The sequence below is a fragment of the Agelaius phoeniceus genome, chromosome 24 (genome assembly GCF_051311805.1).
Source record: "Agelaius phoeniceus isolate bAgePho1 chromosome 24, bAgePho1.hap1, whole genome shotgun sequence".
Taxonomy (NCBI): Eukaryota; Metazoa; Chordata; class Aves; order Passeriformes; family Icteridae; genus Agelaius; species Agelaius phoeniceus.
In genome coordinates, this window is record NC_135288.1 from 303,430 (window position 1) to 320,361 (window position 16,932).

The 16,932-nt window shown below is 46.6% G+C and overlaps 1 protein-coding gene and 1 long non-coding RNA gene across 2 annotated transcripts; one reads left to right on the forward strand and one right to left on the reverse strand.

The window, feature by feature from the left end:
* Positions 1 to 1,248: 1,248 nt before the first annotated feature.
* On the reverse strand, positions 1,249 to 4,696 carry LOC129129891 (uncharacterized). Its single transcript, XR_013185096.1, has 3 exons — positions 4,562 to 4,696; positions 3,646 to 3,751; positions 1,249 to 3,456 (listed from the first exon to the last, which is right to left on the reverse strand). It is a non-coding gene; the product is annotated as an uncharacterized LOC129129891 (long non-coding RNA).
* Positions 4,587 to 15,849, forward strand: PPIH (peptidylprolyl isomerase H). Its single transcript, XM_054647972.2, has 10 exons — positions 4,587 to 4,706; positions 5,065 to 5,129; positions 5,737 to 5,760; positions 6,254 to 6,298; positions 6,711 to 6,753; positions 8,235 to 8,327; positions 9,818 to 9,905; positions 10,739 to 10,779; positions 11,966 to 12,054; positions 13,647 to 15,849. The coding sequence occupies exons 1-9, from the start codon at positions 4,641 to 4,643 to the stop codon at positions 12,032 to 12,034; spliced, it is 534 nt and encodes a 177-aa protein (XP_054503947.1). The 5' UTR covers positions 4,587 to 4,640; the 3' UTR covers positions 12,035 to 12,054; positions 13,647 to 15,849.
* The last annotated feature ends 1,083 nt before the right edge of the window (positions 15,850 to 16,932 follow it).

Sequence of the window (16,932 nt, forward strand, 5' to 3'; positions counted from 1 at the left end):
AGTAATATAAAAGCATAAAAATAACATTAAAGAAAATTTATAAGGAAAAAGAAAGAGAAAGAAAGGATAAGAACAGAATGGTTATATAGTTATCACCCACAAGCAGGTCCAGCGACAAAACCTGGTTGTTGCAATTTTAACGCAAGTTGGTCAAAGTGATGTTCACAGTCTTGATCCATCAGGGGTGGAGGAAGCCTGCAAAATGCAATGGTCAATAGGTTAATATATAGCCAGGCTTGGTGGGAACACCCAGGTACCTCCCTTGGAGCAGGAGTTCTACACTGTATAATGTAGCACTTCAGATGGGGCACAACTGTTTTGAGTCTTTAACCATAAACATTCCAGGCTCTCACAGGTGGATGGCTGGACAGATGGAGAGAGCAGGGATGGCCAGGCCAAAGGGAAGGATGGCGAGATGGATGGGGATAGGATAGATGGGAGAATGGTCAGATGGTAAGATGGATGGATGAATGGATGGATGGATGGATGGACGGAAGGACAAAAGGACAGATGAATGGATGGACAGATAGCTGAGTACTGATGGACATCTGTGACAACAGGTGTCTCTCAGGGGTCTGTACTGGCACCCGTGCTATTCAATATCCTCATCAATGAAACAGACAGTGGGATCAAGTGCACCCTCAGCACACTGGCAGATGACACTGAGCTGAGCAGTGCGGGTGACACACCTAGAGAATAGGGCCACCCAGAGGGACTTGGACAGGCTCAATCAGTGGGCCGATAGGAACTTTATGAGATTCCACAAGACCAAGTGCAGGTGCTGCACATGGGTCAGGGCAACACCCAGTATCGGTACAGGCTGTGAAATAAAGAGATTGAAAGCAGCCCTGCCAAAAAAGATGTGGGATGCTGGTAAGAGGCTGGACATGAGCTGGCCATGTGCACTGGCAGCCCAGAAACTAACTGCGTCCTGGGCTGATCCCCACAGCATGGGCAGCAGGTGAGAGGGGGTTCTGCCCCTCTTCTTTGCTCAGACAGAACTCCATCTGCAGTGCTGCCTCCAGCTCTGGGTTCTCCAGCACAGGAAGGATGTGGACCTGCTGTCCAGAGGCCATGGAACTGCTCTGAGGGCTGGAGCAGCTGTACTCTGGGGACAGACTAAGAGCCAGGGATGTTCAGCCCAGAGAAGAGAAGTCTCTAGGGGGACCTTAGAGCCCCTTCCAGTGCCTAAAGGGGCTCCAGAAGAGCTGGAGAGCAACTTGGGACAGGCTGGTGTGACAAGAAAAGGGAGAATGGCATCATACTATTATCTGGCAGGGTTAGATGGGACACTGGGAAGAAATTCTTTCCTGCAAGGGTGGTGAAGCACTGACATGGCTTGCCCATAGAAGCTGTGGAGCTGACAATGTGTCACTTATACTCAAGAGCATCCCTGAACCAGCCTTGGGACTTGATACCAACTTGCCTCACCAGCAGCCTGGAGAGCTGCCTTCCAATCAGCTCTACAAGCAGGATATTGCCAAGGCATTACTGTAAGTTTCCCTCTTCTCCTTGAGAAACCACGTTCCACACCCAGAGACAAACCAGGATGCGCTGTGATGGTTCCCACCAGCTGTCCAGATCAGAGAGACACAGGTAAGGCACCATGGAGGAGACACTGACTGTCATTTCTCTTGCAGGAACTGGGTTTAACAGCAGGAGGGAGCCAGGGCACAAGGGCTCATAAGATCCAGAAAATGCATCAAACAGCAGCAAGAGAAGAGGAAAATGTGCAGATCACCAAGCTGGGATAGTGCTTTTAGGGAACATCTGCCAGTACAATTACAGTGAAAAGCATTGGGAGGTCAGGGAGTGACTGAGAAGAGTGCCCAGCAGAGAGGAGAGCCCAGGGAGACAGGACATGAAAAAGATGGAAAGTGGAAACTGAGGGCACTCATAGTGTGCAGGCCCTGGAGAGAGACACTGTTGGTTGAACAGATGATGGGGAAGAGTAACCTGGCTTGTATTGCAATTTTTACATGATTTGCAAGGGTGTTTTTTGATGTCATGTGTGCCTGAGAAGATAAGAGGACAAGGCAGAAAGAACTGGTTTATGCGGATGCAATACATGTAGCTAAATAATAAAATCATTAATCTTGGTAATTCTATAGTAAAGTATCTTTCCCTTTCTCCGGGGCTGCTGAAGAAGTGACTTTTACACAGAATGTGACTAGTGCCAAGAAAGATCCCTGCACTTGGATGCTTATCTGGACTCTGCTCCTGCTCACATCCCCTACTCCAAACACCTTTCTCATTGGACTTAGTTGCTAGAGGGCACAGCAGTCCCAAGCACTGGCAGTGGAGATCATTCCTCATTTTGGAATGAACTTCACAGCAGGCTTGGGAGCTGGTGCTTTATACTTTCTGTGGTAAGAAATGCTTAAATATTTGTCTTGGTTTTGCCTCAGAAGCTGATTTCTGAGTGGAAACCCACCTGCTTAACCAAACAGCCCTGTTGATGGGAACTGTCAGTGTCCATGCTTGCAGTCACTGGGTTTCCCTGTCTCTTGCAGAGATATCTCTCCCTGGGTGTTGCACTTGGGAGAACGTGAGCCACTCAGAGGGGAGCTGAGCCTCTGATCCAGGAGCTCTGGAGACACTTCCTAAGAATTCTTTTTCCCTGAGATCTCTGCATGCTCTTTCAATACAATTGTACAAAGCTCCCACCTTTCTACATAACAGGGGAGTGTTCATAAAGGAAGTCTTGAGTTAAACAAATTTTAAAAAACCCTGTTGTTTCTTGCATGGTCAAACTCTCTATAGAACAATCAGAAGCAACCACTTGGGACCAGGTTTGGTTTGATGGTTTTATTGTTTCAATCATAAATGTCAGGTTTAACGGTCAACATTCTTCTGAGATATCTGCAGCCTTTGATGGTCACTGGCAGGTTATGCTGGGAAGCTTGGTGACCAGTACTGAACAGGTCTGTACAGAAGCTATATGCACTTGAAATCATTGGCAAAGAGTGAGGCAACTGTTGCAGTGTTGCAAATGTTGCTACTTTTTAGTCCTCCTCTCTTGAGAATGAATGAAAAAGTTCCCTTTCTCCATTCTTGCACCATCCTCCCCCGAGCTTCTACCATCAGGAGGCTCTTTCTCTCCCTGTGGGAACAGATGAGCAGGTTCCCATGGCCATGTCCCAGCTGGTGGTGAGGGTACCCTGAACTTCCTGGGAGATGGAATGTCTAGCTGGCTTCTATTCAAGTCTCCCCCTCCTCAGCGTGTGTGGGCTTTCTCCACCTCCTTGATTTCTTGCAGTCTCCTTGTGGCTTCAGGCCTGTCATTTTCTGGCACACTTGACATGACATGCAGAAGACTGAAGCAGCACAAGGCTTTGGAAAATAGATCACTGTTTTCCAGTCATGTCTGTCCCTTTCAGGCAGTGACTGATCTTTATGCTCCCAGATGTCCATTTTGCCCCTTTTCACAACTGGCCCTTCTCAAAGAGCATGCATCTGCCAATTTACACAAGCCCAGTTTAGTCAGTGCTCTCCTGGGGGTCAGGGCACCTCAGAGCAGACAGGGAAATATTCCCGGTGCCCTGGGTTTCCACAAATGCATACATAACAATTTCCAAATCAGGATTCTTGTCCAGGAAAGGTCTCTTTCCAAGCAGAAAAGTTGCAGTGCACTTGTTTACCTACCTTGCTCATCTTTCTGCCACAGAAAGCATGACTTCTGCTCAAGCACGGTCAGGACATTGAAGGATGTCCTGTAAACCTCTCAAAGGCAGTGTTCAGCTGATCAAACCTTGAAAACAAGCACAGATCTAACTGTTGCCATTGTGGAATTAGTGGAAAAGACCCTGAGGATTGAAACCAATTGCTCGCCCACCACTGCCAAGGCCACCACTAAACTATGTCCCCAGGTGCCACATCTACATGGCTTTTAAACCCTTTCAGGGATGGGGACTCCACCACTACTCCGGACAGTCTGTGCCAGGGCTGGATGAGCCTTTCCACAGAGATTCTTACTGATGTCCAACCTGAACTTCCCCTGCAACAACTTGAGGCCAGTGCCTCTTGTCCTGTCCTTTGTTCCCTGAGAGCAGAGCCTGACCCTCACATGACTGCATCCTCCTGCCAGAGGGTTGTGGAAAGTGAGAAAGTCCCCTCAAGCCTCCTTTTCTCCAGGCTGAGTCCTCCCAGCTCCCTCAGCTGCTCCTTGTGCTCCAGACCCTTCCACAGTTCCATTCTCTTTTCCGGACATACTCCTGCCTCGCAATGTCTTTTTTGTAGAGAAGCACCAAGAACTGACCCCAGGACTAGAGGTGCCTCACCACAGCTGGGTGGTGACTGCCCTGGTTCCACAGGCCACGCTTGGCTGGTACAGCCCATGTACTATTGGCCTCCTTGCCCATGTGGGCACAACTGAGCTCATGTTCAGCCGGCGTGCGCCCAGGGGGCAGGGAGATGAACGGGCAAGCCTTCCCAACCGAGCAGCGGTCTACTCTGGGGAGTCCGAGCTGCCCCAGCAGGATGGAGCTCCCGACGCCACCCGGATACCACAGACACGGTCTGGACACAGAACACACATCCCAGACGTCCCGGACAACCTCACCCCCATCTCCCGCCCGTCTCGCCTTTCGTCGCTGTTTCCACTTCCGCCCCCATTTCCGCTTCCTGCAGTGGTAGTCGCAATGTCGGCGCTGGCAGCGAATCCCAACAACCCCGTGGTTTTCTTCGATGTAACCATCGGCGGGCAGGTGGGGGTGCTCCAGGACGGGGAGCGGCGGCGCCCGGGGAGGGACTGCGGGGATAATTGGGGATGTCGGAGTGTTGTGGGGATGAGAGAGCACGGGCGGTGCCCGGGGTTCAACGTGAGGCTTGCGGGGCCGCAACTGGAAGCGCTGGGAGGGGCGGCACCAGGAGCCGGATGGCGGGCCTCTCGGGTCACTGGGCCCGTCGGGAAGGGCTCGCAGGGGAGAGGGGAAGGAGGAGCCTGGAGGGGTGGGGATGAATGAGGGTGAATGAGGTGACCGGATTTGTGCGAGTGCCTGGGGTCGGGCGGCAGGCGTCTGTGCGAGGGGACCTGGAAGACTCACCTGGCCCTCGTCTCCTCAGGAGGTCGGCCGCATGAAGATCGAGCTGTTCGCAGATGTTGTACCCAAAACAGCAGAGAACTTCAGGTAACGAGCAGCTACCGTTCCTGCAGCTCAGCCTGGACTGGAACTGCAAACGCTTTCTGGTGCAAGAATGGCTTTTGGTGGCAAACTGATTCGCTGCACCCACCCCAAACTGCTTCACCTACTTTATATCTCTCTCTTCTCAGAGATGCTGTGTGGCATCCTGGTCTCTCAGGGGACCCTGTCTGGCTGGAAGGGGTCCTCCTCTGCTTCTTCTGTGAAGCCTCCTGGTTTGCTCCATGCATTTAGAGCAGGGAGTGCCTTGTGCCATGGTGGAGGTCTCCTGGCCACCCAGTTCTCCTGCCATCAACTGAGGGATGCACCATGTGAAATCCCACTTCAGTTGGAGGGATGGACATACCCTGGTCTCTGTCAAACACAGTGCCTGCCCCACATTCACAGTTTCTTACAACCTTGGTGTTAGCTCTCTGACTTCCTCACTACAAAGAGTACAGAATATGTTTGAAATGTCAGGGGGAAGGAGTTACCATTTCCTGTTCCTGTTTCTCTGGGAACATCTCTGATGCAATAAGGAAAATCCTGTGCACCTGTTGATGCAGCCCTCAGAGTTCATATGCACCTAACACTCTGCTCTCTTTTTGTTTGCCAGGCAGTTTTGTACAGGTGAATTCAGGTAAGTGGATTATAATGTCCTTTAAGTGTCCCACTGGAGAAACAGGGCTGGGTGAGGTAGAAAGGGTTTGTTTTGAACTTCTTCATGTTGTGCTAGTACAAAATGGAAGAGAAATCTGCTCTGAGGAAATTGTGAGAGGCTGGAGACTCACAGAGATGGCAGGTTTCTCTTTCTGATATGACTTTTTTTGTGCTCAGGTGGCTCTAAAAAGCCCTATCTGCAAAGCCCACCTGCTCATGCTGCACATTGCAGTGGGATCCTGTAAAGGTGATGGTGTGGGTGTTGGAGGGAACAGAGTCATTTCATCTGCAGAGCCCACTTGAGGCTTTTTTTTGCCTCCCAACAGCAGCAGCCGAGAGGCTGCGGCACTTGGCTGTATTTCAAGGCAGCTGCTAATGTATACAGCAACCCTTTGGGACTCTGAATTGCTGGGACAATTTTGTGTTGGGATATCTAGTAGGTTGCAATAATTCTCCTTTTCACTTCCCTGCAGGAAAGATGGTGTCCCTATAGGTTATAAAGGAAGTACTTTCCACAGGTAAATCATCTGCTGTTGTTTTGACACTGAATAGCAGCCTGAGACATACGGGGTTTTGTGACCTGCCAGGAGCTATTAGTGGTGTTGGAGATATTTGCGGATCATGGCGAATGTAATTCTGTGGCGTTGGGGGACCTGGGGATGCTGTCCTCCCCACTGGGAGGAATCCCCTGGTTCTGGTGTGCCACGTCAGATACGGCATCTGTGACGGTATCACTTTGCCTGTTGAAAAGCAATGAGTCTTAAATAACCTTGTATCAACCATTAATTAATATTTGTTGTAGATTTTAGGCTGCAGCATTCACAGATTGTTAACTTCTGTTGCACAGCAAGGCAGAACCCCTTTTCATCTTATCCTGAGCTTCTTGAGGCTTTTGGCCACTGAGAACTAAGTGTTGTTTTACTTCTTTAGGGTAATAAAGGATTTCATGATCCAAGGAGGTGACTTCGTAAATGTATGTACTCCTGTACTCTTTTTGTCCTTTTCCTCTAAGGTATAACATGCTGCTGTTTCCAAGGGTCTGTGCTGATTTGTGAGCTCTCTTTCTTTTTTGAGGTATCCAGTAGTAACTGGAGGTATCCTCATAGCATTGCTGCCATCCTACTGCAACAGATAATAAACCACTTGAAAACAAATCTGGAGCCTTGGGGGAACACACATTCTTCCCAAAATATTTTCTCTCTGCAGTAACCTGCCAAAACCCTGGAAGCTTTCAAAACTTGAAAAAATTTGTTTGCCCTGTTTTCCTTCCCCCTTCTGTGGACCTCCTCCAGACAAAACACCTCTGTGAATTTCAATTCACATTGTTGATAAACCCTAAGTACAAAACCCAGTGTGCAATGTGCATAATGTAAGAAGTCATTTAAATCAAAACTAACCTTTTGTTACTAAATTTTCTCAAAATAGAAGAATCTTTGCACCCACAATGGTGGTTGTGCTCTGACATGGGGATAAGCAGAACATATGAGTAAGGCTGAAGGGCCACAGGATCTCTTCACTGTTCCAGGATCCAGTAAAATTATTTTATTTTTAGAAGTGTTTCAAAATATGAGGGAAGTAATAAAGATTTTTAATATAAAACTTGGTTGTATGAAAGTCTCTTAGAGAAATCACCACACAGCAGGTGGTTCAGCAACACCAGACTCTGGTAGTTGCTAATCATGACACTGCTCAGATGCCCCAGTGCACTGTATTACTTCCACTGCATCTCAATAAGCTTTACACATTGCTCCAGTATTTGCAATTTATATGTTATATTTATTACAAAGCCACCTGGGGAGCAAGCGCAGTCACACTGACCCCTGAGACAGGTTGCAAGTTTCTTTCTCAGAGCCAAAAGTTTAAGTAAACTACAGAGAGCAGGAGGGAAACAAAAAAGGGCTGGGCAAGTAGAGCAAAAGGACTTAGTAGAAAGTACAACATAAACAGAAAATCTTTATTTTAGAAACTGTCCTTGTAGAACAGAAAGATTGTTTTCCTATTTCCAATAAAGTCACAGAAAATAAGGTGAAATATATAAAACCACTGTAAGCCAACTTTTGCCATTGCCATGCAACCACTTCTGCTTTCTTTGTCACACCATCCCATATTCTGTGTCTCCTGCCTTTTCCCTTCCAAGTCCTGATGGGTCTGTACTAAGCAATCTGTAGCCTCCACTTCACTCTGGGAGGTTTGGACTTAAACTTACCACCTGCATAGGCTTTTGCCAACATATGAATGATGAACAATGAACTGTGTAGTTAGAAACTGGTTCATTTCTTGTTCTGAAATGAAACGCTGAATGTGTTCACTGCTGGTGTATGTAAATGGCAATACAAAGTCCATTTTGCCCTTTCCTCTTGCTTAGAGATTTTAAATTAATTTTTAATTTGAATTGTTCTGTAGCAGTTGCTACAGAACAAATGCTGTAGCTGACTGGGTACCTCTGTCATGCAGGGAGACGGCACTGGAGTAGCCAGTATATATAGAGGTCCTTTTGCAGACGAAAACTTCAAGCTGAAACATTCTGCACCTGGCCTGCTTTCTATGGTGAGTATAAAATAATGACATTACAGACTAAAATCTTTTGGAACTTTCTCTGTGCCCTTTTCCTAAGTGTATATAGTATTTGCTTGGCAACAGAATCTGCCATTGGGTACAAGGTCTGCTTTGTAGCTACTAGTCAAGCAGCTACTTTTAGGTTAATATGTTGAGTAACACAATAGTCCTGATCCTGCAGCATCCTTTCTTTGCTGCCTGTTGGAGCACTGGGACAGGCTTAGCTTGATTTTGCTTTCAGAAGAGCTTAATTCTTGCAGCTTTCATACAGTGGTGAGTTGGTGGTGTTTTCGTCTTTCCTGATACTCTTATCAAACACTGACCTTGGCAAGGATGAAACAGAGACATTTGGGAGTTCCAAAGCCACAGCAGTGTTACCATGGTATCTTTTAAAACAGACCTTCCTATTCAACATAGTAGGAGAAACTGCAACCATTGCACATTGTCTGGTAGGAACAATACCCTGACTTTTGGAATAGAAAGCAAATGGAGCCAGTGCTTCAGTGTTCCTATCCACAACTGCTTCTTCCTCAGCTCTTTCAGCTGCTCTGCCCTTAAAACCACTTGCTTAGGACATTTAGTAATTTGGGTTAGTTATTCATCCATGTTGAAAACATGGCCCAAAAAGATGTCATGGCACAGCTAAACAGCTAGTGTACTGTGGTGTGAGAGAAGGGATTCACTCCAGTATTGCCAGTTTTGTATTAAAGTGGCATGGCTCTGAAGTCATTATACTGGGTCAAACCTAGGATCCCAGGAACCATGGATCCCAGCTGGATTCTTTTGAAGCTGGCTGGCATTAACTAGAAAGCCAAAATGACCCTGTCCTTTGCAGTCCTGCAGCTGCAAAACTTGACCAGTTCACTCATCAGGACAGAAACTTGCTTTAGTAGCTTCTGGTTGTCAATGTGACAAGTGGCATTCAGTGTTGCAGAGATGTTTTCTTAACAGAATGCAAATGCTCTGGGGTTTTGTACTTGGGTGTGAATTAAATTTCACATCTGCATCCCAAGGTTCCTGTGAGTCCTGTGCCAATACAGTTGTTATTTTTCTCATCATGATCACTAAAAGTTTTTTATTTGTATTCTGAGGAAACCTCCCAAAAATCAGAAATCAGCTGGGTTCTTTTCTTGCCCTGGTTTCTGGTGTTCAGTTTTCCTCAGGGTAATGCTGCAGCTAATACTCATCACCAAAACGTTCAGCCTTTTTTCAGGAGTCTGCTCTAAAGCCTGGACTTTGGCACAGTTTTGTAGAAGTATAATAAATAGTGACATGGCGCTTGCGCATTCTGGTGTGACCAGGTGTGGTGACATGCTACATCCCAGCACAGGGTCTCCTGCAGATATGTATTGTTTCCTTTGGTTTGTCTAGCAATAAGCTAAAATAATACATACTTAAATAACACCTCTTCTTTATGTGTCTGCCTTCAGTTTTGTTCAGTCTGAAATAGTATACTTGTATTTTGCTATTCTCAACCTCAGGCAAACAGTGGTCCGAGTACCAATGGCTGCCAGTTCTTCATCACGTGCTCCAAGTGTGACTGGTTGGATGGGAAACATGTTGTGTTCGGTGAGTACCTGCAGTAAAAGTCCTGGAGTGGCAGCACACAGACATCCCTGCAGGGAAGCTGTTAAAATAAGTACTGAGAATCAGAATCTTCTGAACTGGGAGGAACCCAGAGGGATCATCAAGACCAACTCCTGACCCTGCATAGGTCACCCCAAAAATCCCACTCTGTGCCTAAGAACTCTGTCAAAATTCTCCTGGAGTTCTGGCAGCCTTGGGACTGTAATCATTCCCTGGGGTGCCTGTTCAGTGCCCAGCCACCTCTGGGTATGGACTGCTCATTCTTCCCTCCTCACTTGTGCTATCCAAGGGATCTGTGCAACCTGTTGGATCACTGTTGAATCATTTTTTCAGGTTAGCTTTTATCCAGATCAGTGTTCAGTGTACTGTATTTGCACACAAATCATTGTGCGTGTGCAGAGGGCACAGATGAGTGGAAGTATTCCTTTCTTGTCCACTATCAGAGAGGGCTGAGCTTTCACCAGAGTTTTGGACAGTAATTCTGTGAAACCGTATCTGCTAACTTGCATTTACTGCTGGTTGAACTGTAGGAGTTCCAGACCAGTCTTAAGCTGGTGGTCTCAACCCCCGAATTTCTATACACACTACCCCTGTGATGGGAAGAGGCATTTAATCTGTGCTGAATGTGGAGAATGTTTGAAGAGGGATTGTTTCCTTTATGAGTTTAGAGATCAGTAACATATCCTGAAGTGCCCAATAGCTACACACTGCCCCGGGCTTTTCAGGAAGGACAGAAATATGTGTACCTGTGATGAGTGGGGGGGAACAAAGGTAAAAATCAGATATATTGAAGTGGATAAATTTTCTCATTCTAGGTAAAATTGTCGATGGGCTGTTGGTCATGAGAAAAATTGAAGTAAGTTTGAATATGGCTACTTCCTTGTGAATGTCTGCATTGGAAAGTTATGTACATGATTAAGTAGAGTTGTCCTGCTGTCTGTTTACAGGATACCAGTGAATACCAGTGTTGATAACTGGCATTATTGGTTGTCATCATTATAATGTAGCAGGAAATCTGTTGAAGCACAGGCTGTCATATGAGTTGGCTTTGGAAATGCTAGGATCTTGTGACTGTGATAGTCTTTGAGCGGGGATTGTGCTCTTGGCTTTATTTGCTTTGCATTTGTTCAGAGGCTGAATTAAAAAGTTGTTCCATCAGCAGCTCAGACAAGAGCGTAAAGCATCTCACTTCTTTGCCATTGACTGGGATTATTCAGTGGATGCAACATCATCAGTTCTGCTGATCTATGATCAGCATGTTTAATAAGAAAAAATTAAGCTAATCTCCTGATAGGCTTCCAGGAGCTGAAGATAAATACAGTCCGGGTGATGATTGCTGCCAACATCAGGCCTGGGTGTCATGGCAAGATATTGAGTAGATTTAACAAATAGCAGCAAGTTCTCTGAGACAGCCAGCATTGACTCCATGACACATGTGGGATAATGTGCATAAGGGTCTCTAATCTAGGAAGTGGGGCAAAACACAGAGCTGTTGGGCTTTGAGACGAGGTTACATGGAAGGAGTAGTACCGTGTGGTATAATCTGCTGGAGCATTGTGGTGAGCCTGCTTTGGGTATCGGTACAGTGAGACCAAAGTAACAAAAATTAGAGATTCAGAGAACAGCTGAGTCTAGCGCATCAGGACGTTCAGAATGAGGGTTTCTTTGCCATGGTCTTTTTCCTTTCTGTGTGAGCACAGGTTTGTTTTGCTTGTGGCAGCTGCTTTTAGTATCAAAGCCAGAGCAGCCTCAAGTATCTCCATGAGGAGCTCTCCAGTTCTTACTCTATTCCTTCCCTCCAATTCAAAGGACCAGCCTCTGGTCTGTGTCCCAAACCTCTGCTTACAGAGGGAATTCACCAGCTTATGGCTGGGCCTGTTGCCAAATGTGTAATGGTGCTTTTCTGCTCCTCAGAGCTGTGTCTGGAATTCCCTGTTCCTCATGTTACAGAGATCTCTCTTAGCCAATCTTCCAGTACCTGTCACTGCCTGAGTTGGCTGTGCTTTTATAAATTTTAATGTTCTGTATTTGTTTGTCCCCAGAACGTGCCTACAGGTCCCAATAACAAACCCAAGTTGCCAGTTGTGATCTCTCAGTGTGGGGAAATGTGAAGCGATGAAAAAGCAATGTGGTAAGTCTCAATCTTCACAGGCACAGTGCCATGAACTCTGGGCTGTTCTGCTTCTTACTTTTCTCTTGATTTATTTTCACATTTCTTTGAACCTGCAGAGAGCTGTGTCAGCTCACTGAAAGACCAGAAAGAGCTTCTCTAACAGCATTTGTTTTTTTGTCAGCTGAAGTCCCAGAACTGTCTTTCCTCCAAGCTGCACAAACACCAGAGGCAGCACAGCAGGGATAAGATTTTGCAGCTGTAGTTGAGGAGAAGATGGGTTTGTGGGAGCTTTTTCTTGGATTGGGTTAGGCTGCCTTGAAGCCTCGATTGTAGAAAGTGGATGAAAGGGAATTACAGCAGTAATCCCTCTGGCATTACCCAGGCACTCTAGCTGGTGGGAAGCCTCACTTTGACCTGCATATTGGAGAACTTTCCAACAGCTACAAAAAGCAGATTATCCATGGGTGGGACAGGCAGGGATCAAGAAAAGGAGAAGAGAAAGGGAGGACTTAAGCCTCCTGCTCAGTATAGCTGTAGGACCAACATTACTGAAGGACCAAGGAATACCATTTTGCATAGTCTTACCTTGACTTGAAAAGAGTACCACTGTCTTTATCTGAAGAGAGATGTTTCCACTATTTACTTATGTTATTCAGGCTTCATTTTGGTTAAACCAATAGTCTCAGGCTAACATACAGTAAGTATTCTGTTTCCATTTGTCTGCTCAATTTACTGTAAAAACTACAGGTATTTAAACAAATCTGTCTAGATTTCAGTGTGTTGGGCTTCAGCTTGTCAAAAATCTGCTGTATTAGCCTTTTGGTTGCTGATTTTTTCCACATTTCAGGAGGCAGTTTGGACAAAAGCACATACTCACAGTTTTTGACCTTCCATTAAATGATATCCAAAGGCAACTGGAATTCCCCACAATGTTCCTTCTTTTGTAATAAAGCCTTAGAGACCTGCAGCACTTCAAACTCTTTGGAGCTCTTGCTATTTGATGAAGTGACAACAGGGAATGTAATCATTCCTCCATTCCCCTGGTACTTCTGGGGGCATTTACAGGCTTTTGAAAAAAGCCTGCAGCAAGGCTGCTCCTTTTCTTGCAGAGCTATGCTGAAGGGGTCAGGTTCCCTTTAGGGTTGTACTCAGTCCCAGACTTTCTTATCATTTTGGTTTGGAGTACTGGATCTCTGGCCAATGCCCAGCTTGAGCCTGGAAGCTTTTCATTCATAGGTGCAAGGCTGGTGCCACTTTACTTATTTGCAGCCTTGCTGCACTCTCATGTCTCTCATCTGACTGGAGATGAGAACAGCTTTTGCATTGCCTGATGTCACACAGCCACATCAGCTACTTGTCAAAATCCTTGAAAACCAGCTGGGAGAAACAGGCACTGTTGCTTTTAACTTCAGAAGTAGATGGGTTGCCTGGCCGGCAGACTTAGGAGAACTCCTGAGTGCTCTGGATGATGAAAGCTGGTGTGTGTAGCAGCTGGCATGCATTTAAAATCACTGTGTGGCCCCCAGTGTCACTGCACAGCCTGGCTGTTGTAGGATCTGTTTGGAACGGCTGTCCTGTATTTAGACTTACCTGTTTCTTCTTCCTTTCAGTGTTCCTTTACTGGTGATTAGACCTGTGCTGGCTCTGTGCAATTCTAATTCCAGCCAGCTCACCTACTGCCCCAGACTTCTGCACAGGCCAGATCCATCCTCTTGAGGTTCTCCTGAAATTATTTAATAATGGCTGTCTTTTTTTTTCTTTTTTTTCTTTTTTTTTTTTTTTTACATTTTGAAATGTAAATAAAGAATTTTTTAAACATGTGCAGTGCACATCAATTAACATTAGTGGGAATGGATTCCTCTCTAGGTGAGAAGGGCTGTAACATCTTCAGCAACATGTATTATCCCTGGCTGGTTCAGTCAGGAACATTTACTGCATGGAATTGAGAGAAAGAAGGGGTGGAAGGAGCTTGGCAGAGCTGTGCTGCACCAGCTCTTCCACTCGGCAGGTAACTACAACTGCCTGGCTGGCAGAAAGGTTCTTGGCATCTTGCGAATCTCCAGAACCTTTGTATGTACAGCCTTTCTGAGGCATGAGGAATTGGTATAGCACAGATTCCACCACCATGAGTGCTGTGCTCTGAGGAGAGTTCTGATTTAAACAGGTGTCTTTCAGTCTTCCCCTAGCACATGGTAGCACCAGGCAGTTGAGGTGTTATGTGCCATGTGTTGGAGGAGGGGTTCACCTGGGTACTTAAAAAGGTGTTGGAGCAGGCTTGTCATATGGGAAAACCAGAATGGCGATGGTATAGGAATGAAACTGGGGCTGCTTGTCCTGTGTTTTGAGGAGAGTGCAGCTGAGGCTGTCTTTCTTCTCCCAGAACAGGGCTGAGAGCTCACCCTCCTGGCAGGGGACAAGCCAGCACCTGCGCAGGGCTGGGTTCCAGCAGGAGCTTTTCATCCAGCTGTTTAAAGGTAAAGCGCCTGATGAAAGTTAGGACAGAGTCTGTTCTGCCACATGCAGGTGTTTCATCCCATGTGGAGGCATCCCATCCGTGCCTGGGCAGCGGGTGTAGGGTGCACTCTCTGCCTGAGCTTGGCCTTGCTGAGCACTGACATGCTGGAAGAAGCTCCCATAGGCTTGGCTGTGCTCTTTTCTCTCATGGCTCTTTGAAATCCTGGCAGCAGGCTCTGGCTGTCAGGATTCCTATGTCCTCATTCCTAGGATTGCACAGCAGCTGAGAACACTCACTTCTCTCCAGCCTGAGGCATATCACTGTACCTGCAGAACATCAGGTGATAAAAAAAGCACAGACACCGTAGTCCTTTCTTCCCCAGCCCCACACATGCTTTGGAGAAGGCTCTCCTGTAAGAGGACGGTTGAAGATTCTCAACAGGCTGGCTCAGGTGCCTCAGAGAGCTATGCCTGCCAGTGCTGTGCTGAGGTTTGCACTTCTGGCTGCTGGTACCCAAATTCACCATTTTTTCACCAGGGAAACCAGTTTATTTCTGGTCCAGGCTTAGCAGCACTTTTTCAGCCTGATGTATTTATACCACTGCCATCAGCTGGCCTCACTTCCTGCATACAGGGGTCACAGAGCTTCCCCAGATTAATTAAGAGTGGCAAATCAATTACTACCTCTTTGTTGTTACAATGGCTAATTATATCCCATTATATTTCCCTTCAATGTGGAGTATGCAGGATTCCAGTTTCTGTGCCATGTTCCTTACCTGCTGGCTGAAAGTCTTCTCAAAACCCACATTTTTTGTTTGAATTCTGCCATGAAGATGTCACCCTTGTGTTGTACATAGCAAATCCTGGAATGTCCTGTAGAGGAGATGATGAACCTCCTCTCAGCTCCAGCATCTTCCTCCAGCTGTGGATGCTGCAGTGTTACACCCCAAAGACATTGTTGGGGCCCACGATTTCGGCTGTAGGTGCATGGCCCTGACACATCCCCACAGATTTCCTCCCTGGAGTTTTCTCCATCATGGGTCACTGCCTGGTGTATTCCCTAATTCTGATTCTATAGTAAGATTATTTTTCAGGCGATTCACTGTAGTGGTTTTGGTTTGTTAATTTAGGATTTCTTTAATGTTGAGATTTTTTTAATTAACATTGATGAGTGTGGTGGGTTTTAGTGTCAGCTAATTACTTACATACTTATTTCTTGTTGTGAAATAGGAAGATAGGATCAGGAGAAAGGTAAAGTAGGCTTAAAATTTTAAAACGGTATAAAGAAAATTTTATTAACAGTAATTAAAAGAAAAAAGGAGTAAGAATTAAACTCTTTAGAATATTTTTCTTTTATAACTTTTTTTTTACTGATAATGTAAAGAAATAAAATTTAAAATTTTTTGTTAGTTTATTACTTTTAAAATAGGGTTTGGTTTTTTTTTTTCTCATACAAAACTGACAGTCACCAAGCAGCATCCAATTTTTACCTCATTCTAGCTTCTTTATCCAGGTCATCATCCTGGTGCAGATCCTTGTGGGATTGTGTTACTGTTTTCAAGCCCTTCCTTTCATTAACTGATTTAAAGATTAGGTGAAAGAGTTCCCAAGAGAGCAGGATGAGACCAGTGTTCCTAATGGGTTGAGCTTGGCCTCTTGGAGTCCCTCACCTGGCTGGGGTGGAATATGGGGGACCGGGATGGCCAACAGGGCAGCGATTTGTGTGCAGTGCTGAGAGGGCTGATCCCAAGGGGATACAAGTTGGTTGCAAAAATGGTGGAGTGGTGGGTCATCTCCCAGAGACATTCTGGGTGGCTGCTGATGACCTTTCCTTCCTGCCATGTTAGACAAATGACATAGCCAAAACAGGGCTAGGAATCTGGCCACCAACCACATTCTTCAACTGCCTAAGAAAAATTTAATTGTTGGACAAGGACAGGGTTTTCCTCTCGACCTTCCTTCTGGGGAATCCAGCAAGAGATGTCGGGTATCTCCAGGCCACTGTAAGGCGAGGACATAGGGGTAAGGAGGCAAAGAGGAGCTGAGCGGTGGTGGTTGGAGAAAGGCTCCAGCAGGGTAAGTAATGCTTTCCCGACAGCCTGGGTGGGTAGAAGGGCTCAGGGTGAGGAGCTGCCCGCGCCCCTCCGGGAAGTGAAGGATGGGATGCTTAGGGAAAGGCTGAATCCGCGCGGGTCAGCTCAGTGCTGTAACTGCACGTCCGTACGTGGATTGGGGAGCTCTAACACGGCTCCAAATCCGTCATTTTCCGCTGGAATTTAACGTTCCCCGGCCTTTTCTGGCAATCACTAACGGGATTGGGCGCCCCCGGAGCGCTAGGACCGGAGCCGCCCGCAGGATCGCTCTGCCTTGGATCTTGGCAGCAAGCGGAAGCGGGGTCGGAGGCGGCATAGGACACGAGCCGCCGCCACATGGTCGCGCGCA

Excerpts from the sequence above, each read along its gene's own strand:
- PPIH (XM_054647972.2), top strand. The coding sequence starts at position 4,641 with ATGTCGGCGCTGGCAGCGAATCCCAACAACCCCGTGGTTTTCTTCGAT. Across the intron at positions 6,754-8,234 it reads AAGGAGGTGACTTCGTAAAT|GGAGACGGCACTGGAGTAGC; the intron begins GTATGTACTCCT and ends TCTGTCATGCAG. Across the intron at positions 10,780-11,965 it reads TGGTCATGAGAAAAATTGAA|AACGTGCCTACAGGTCCCAA; the intron begins GTAAGTTTGAAT and ends GTTTGTCCCCAG.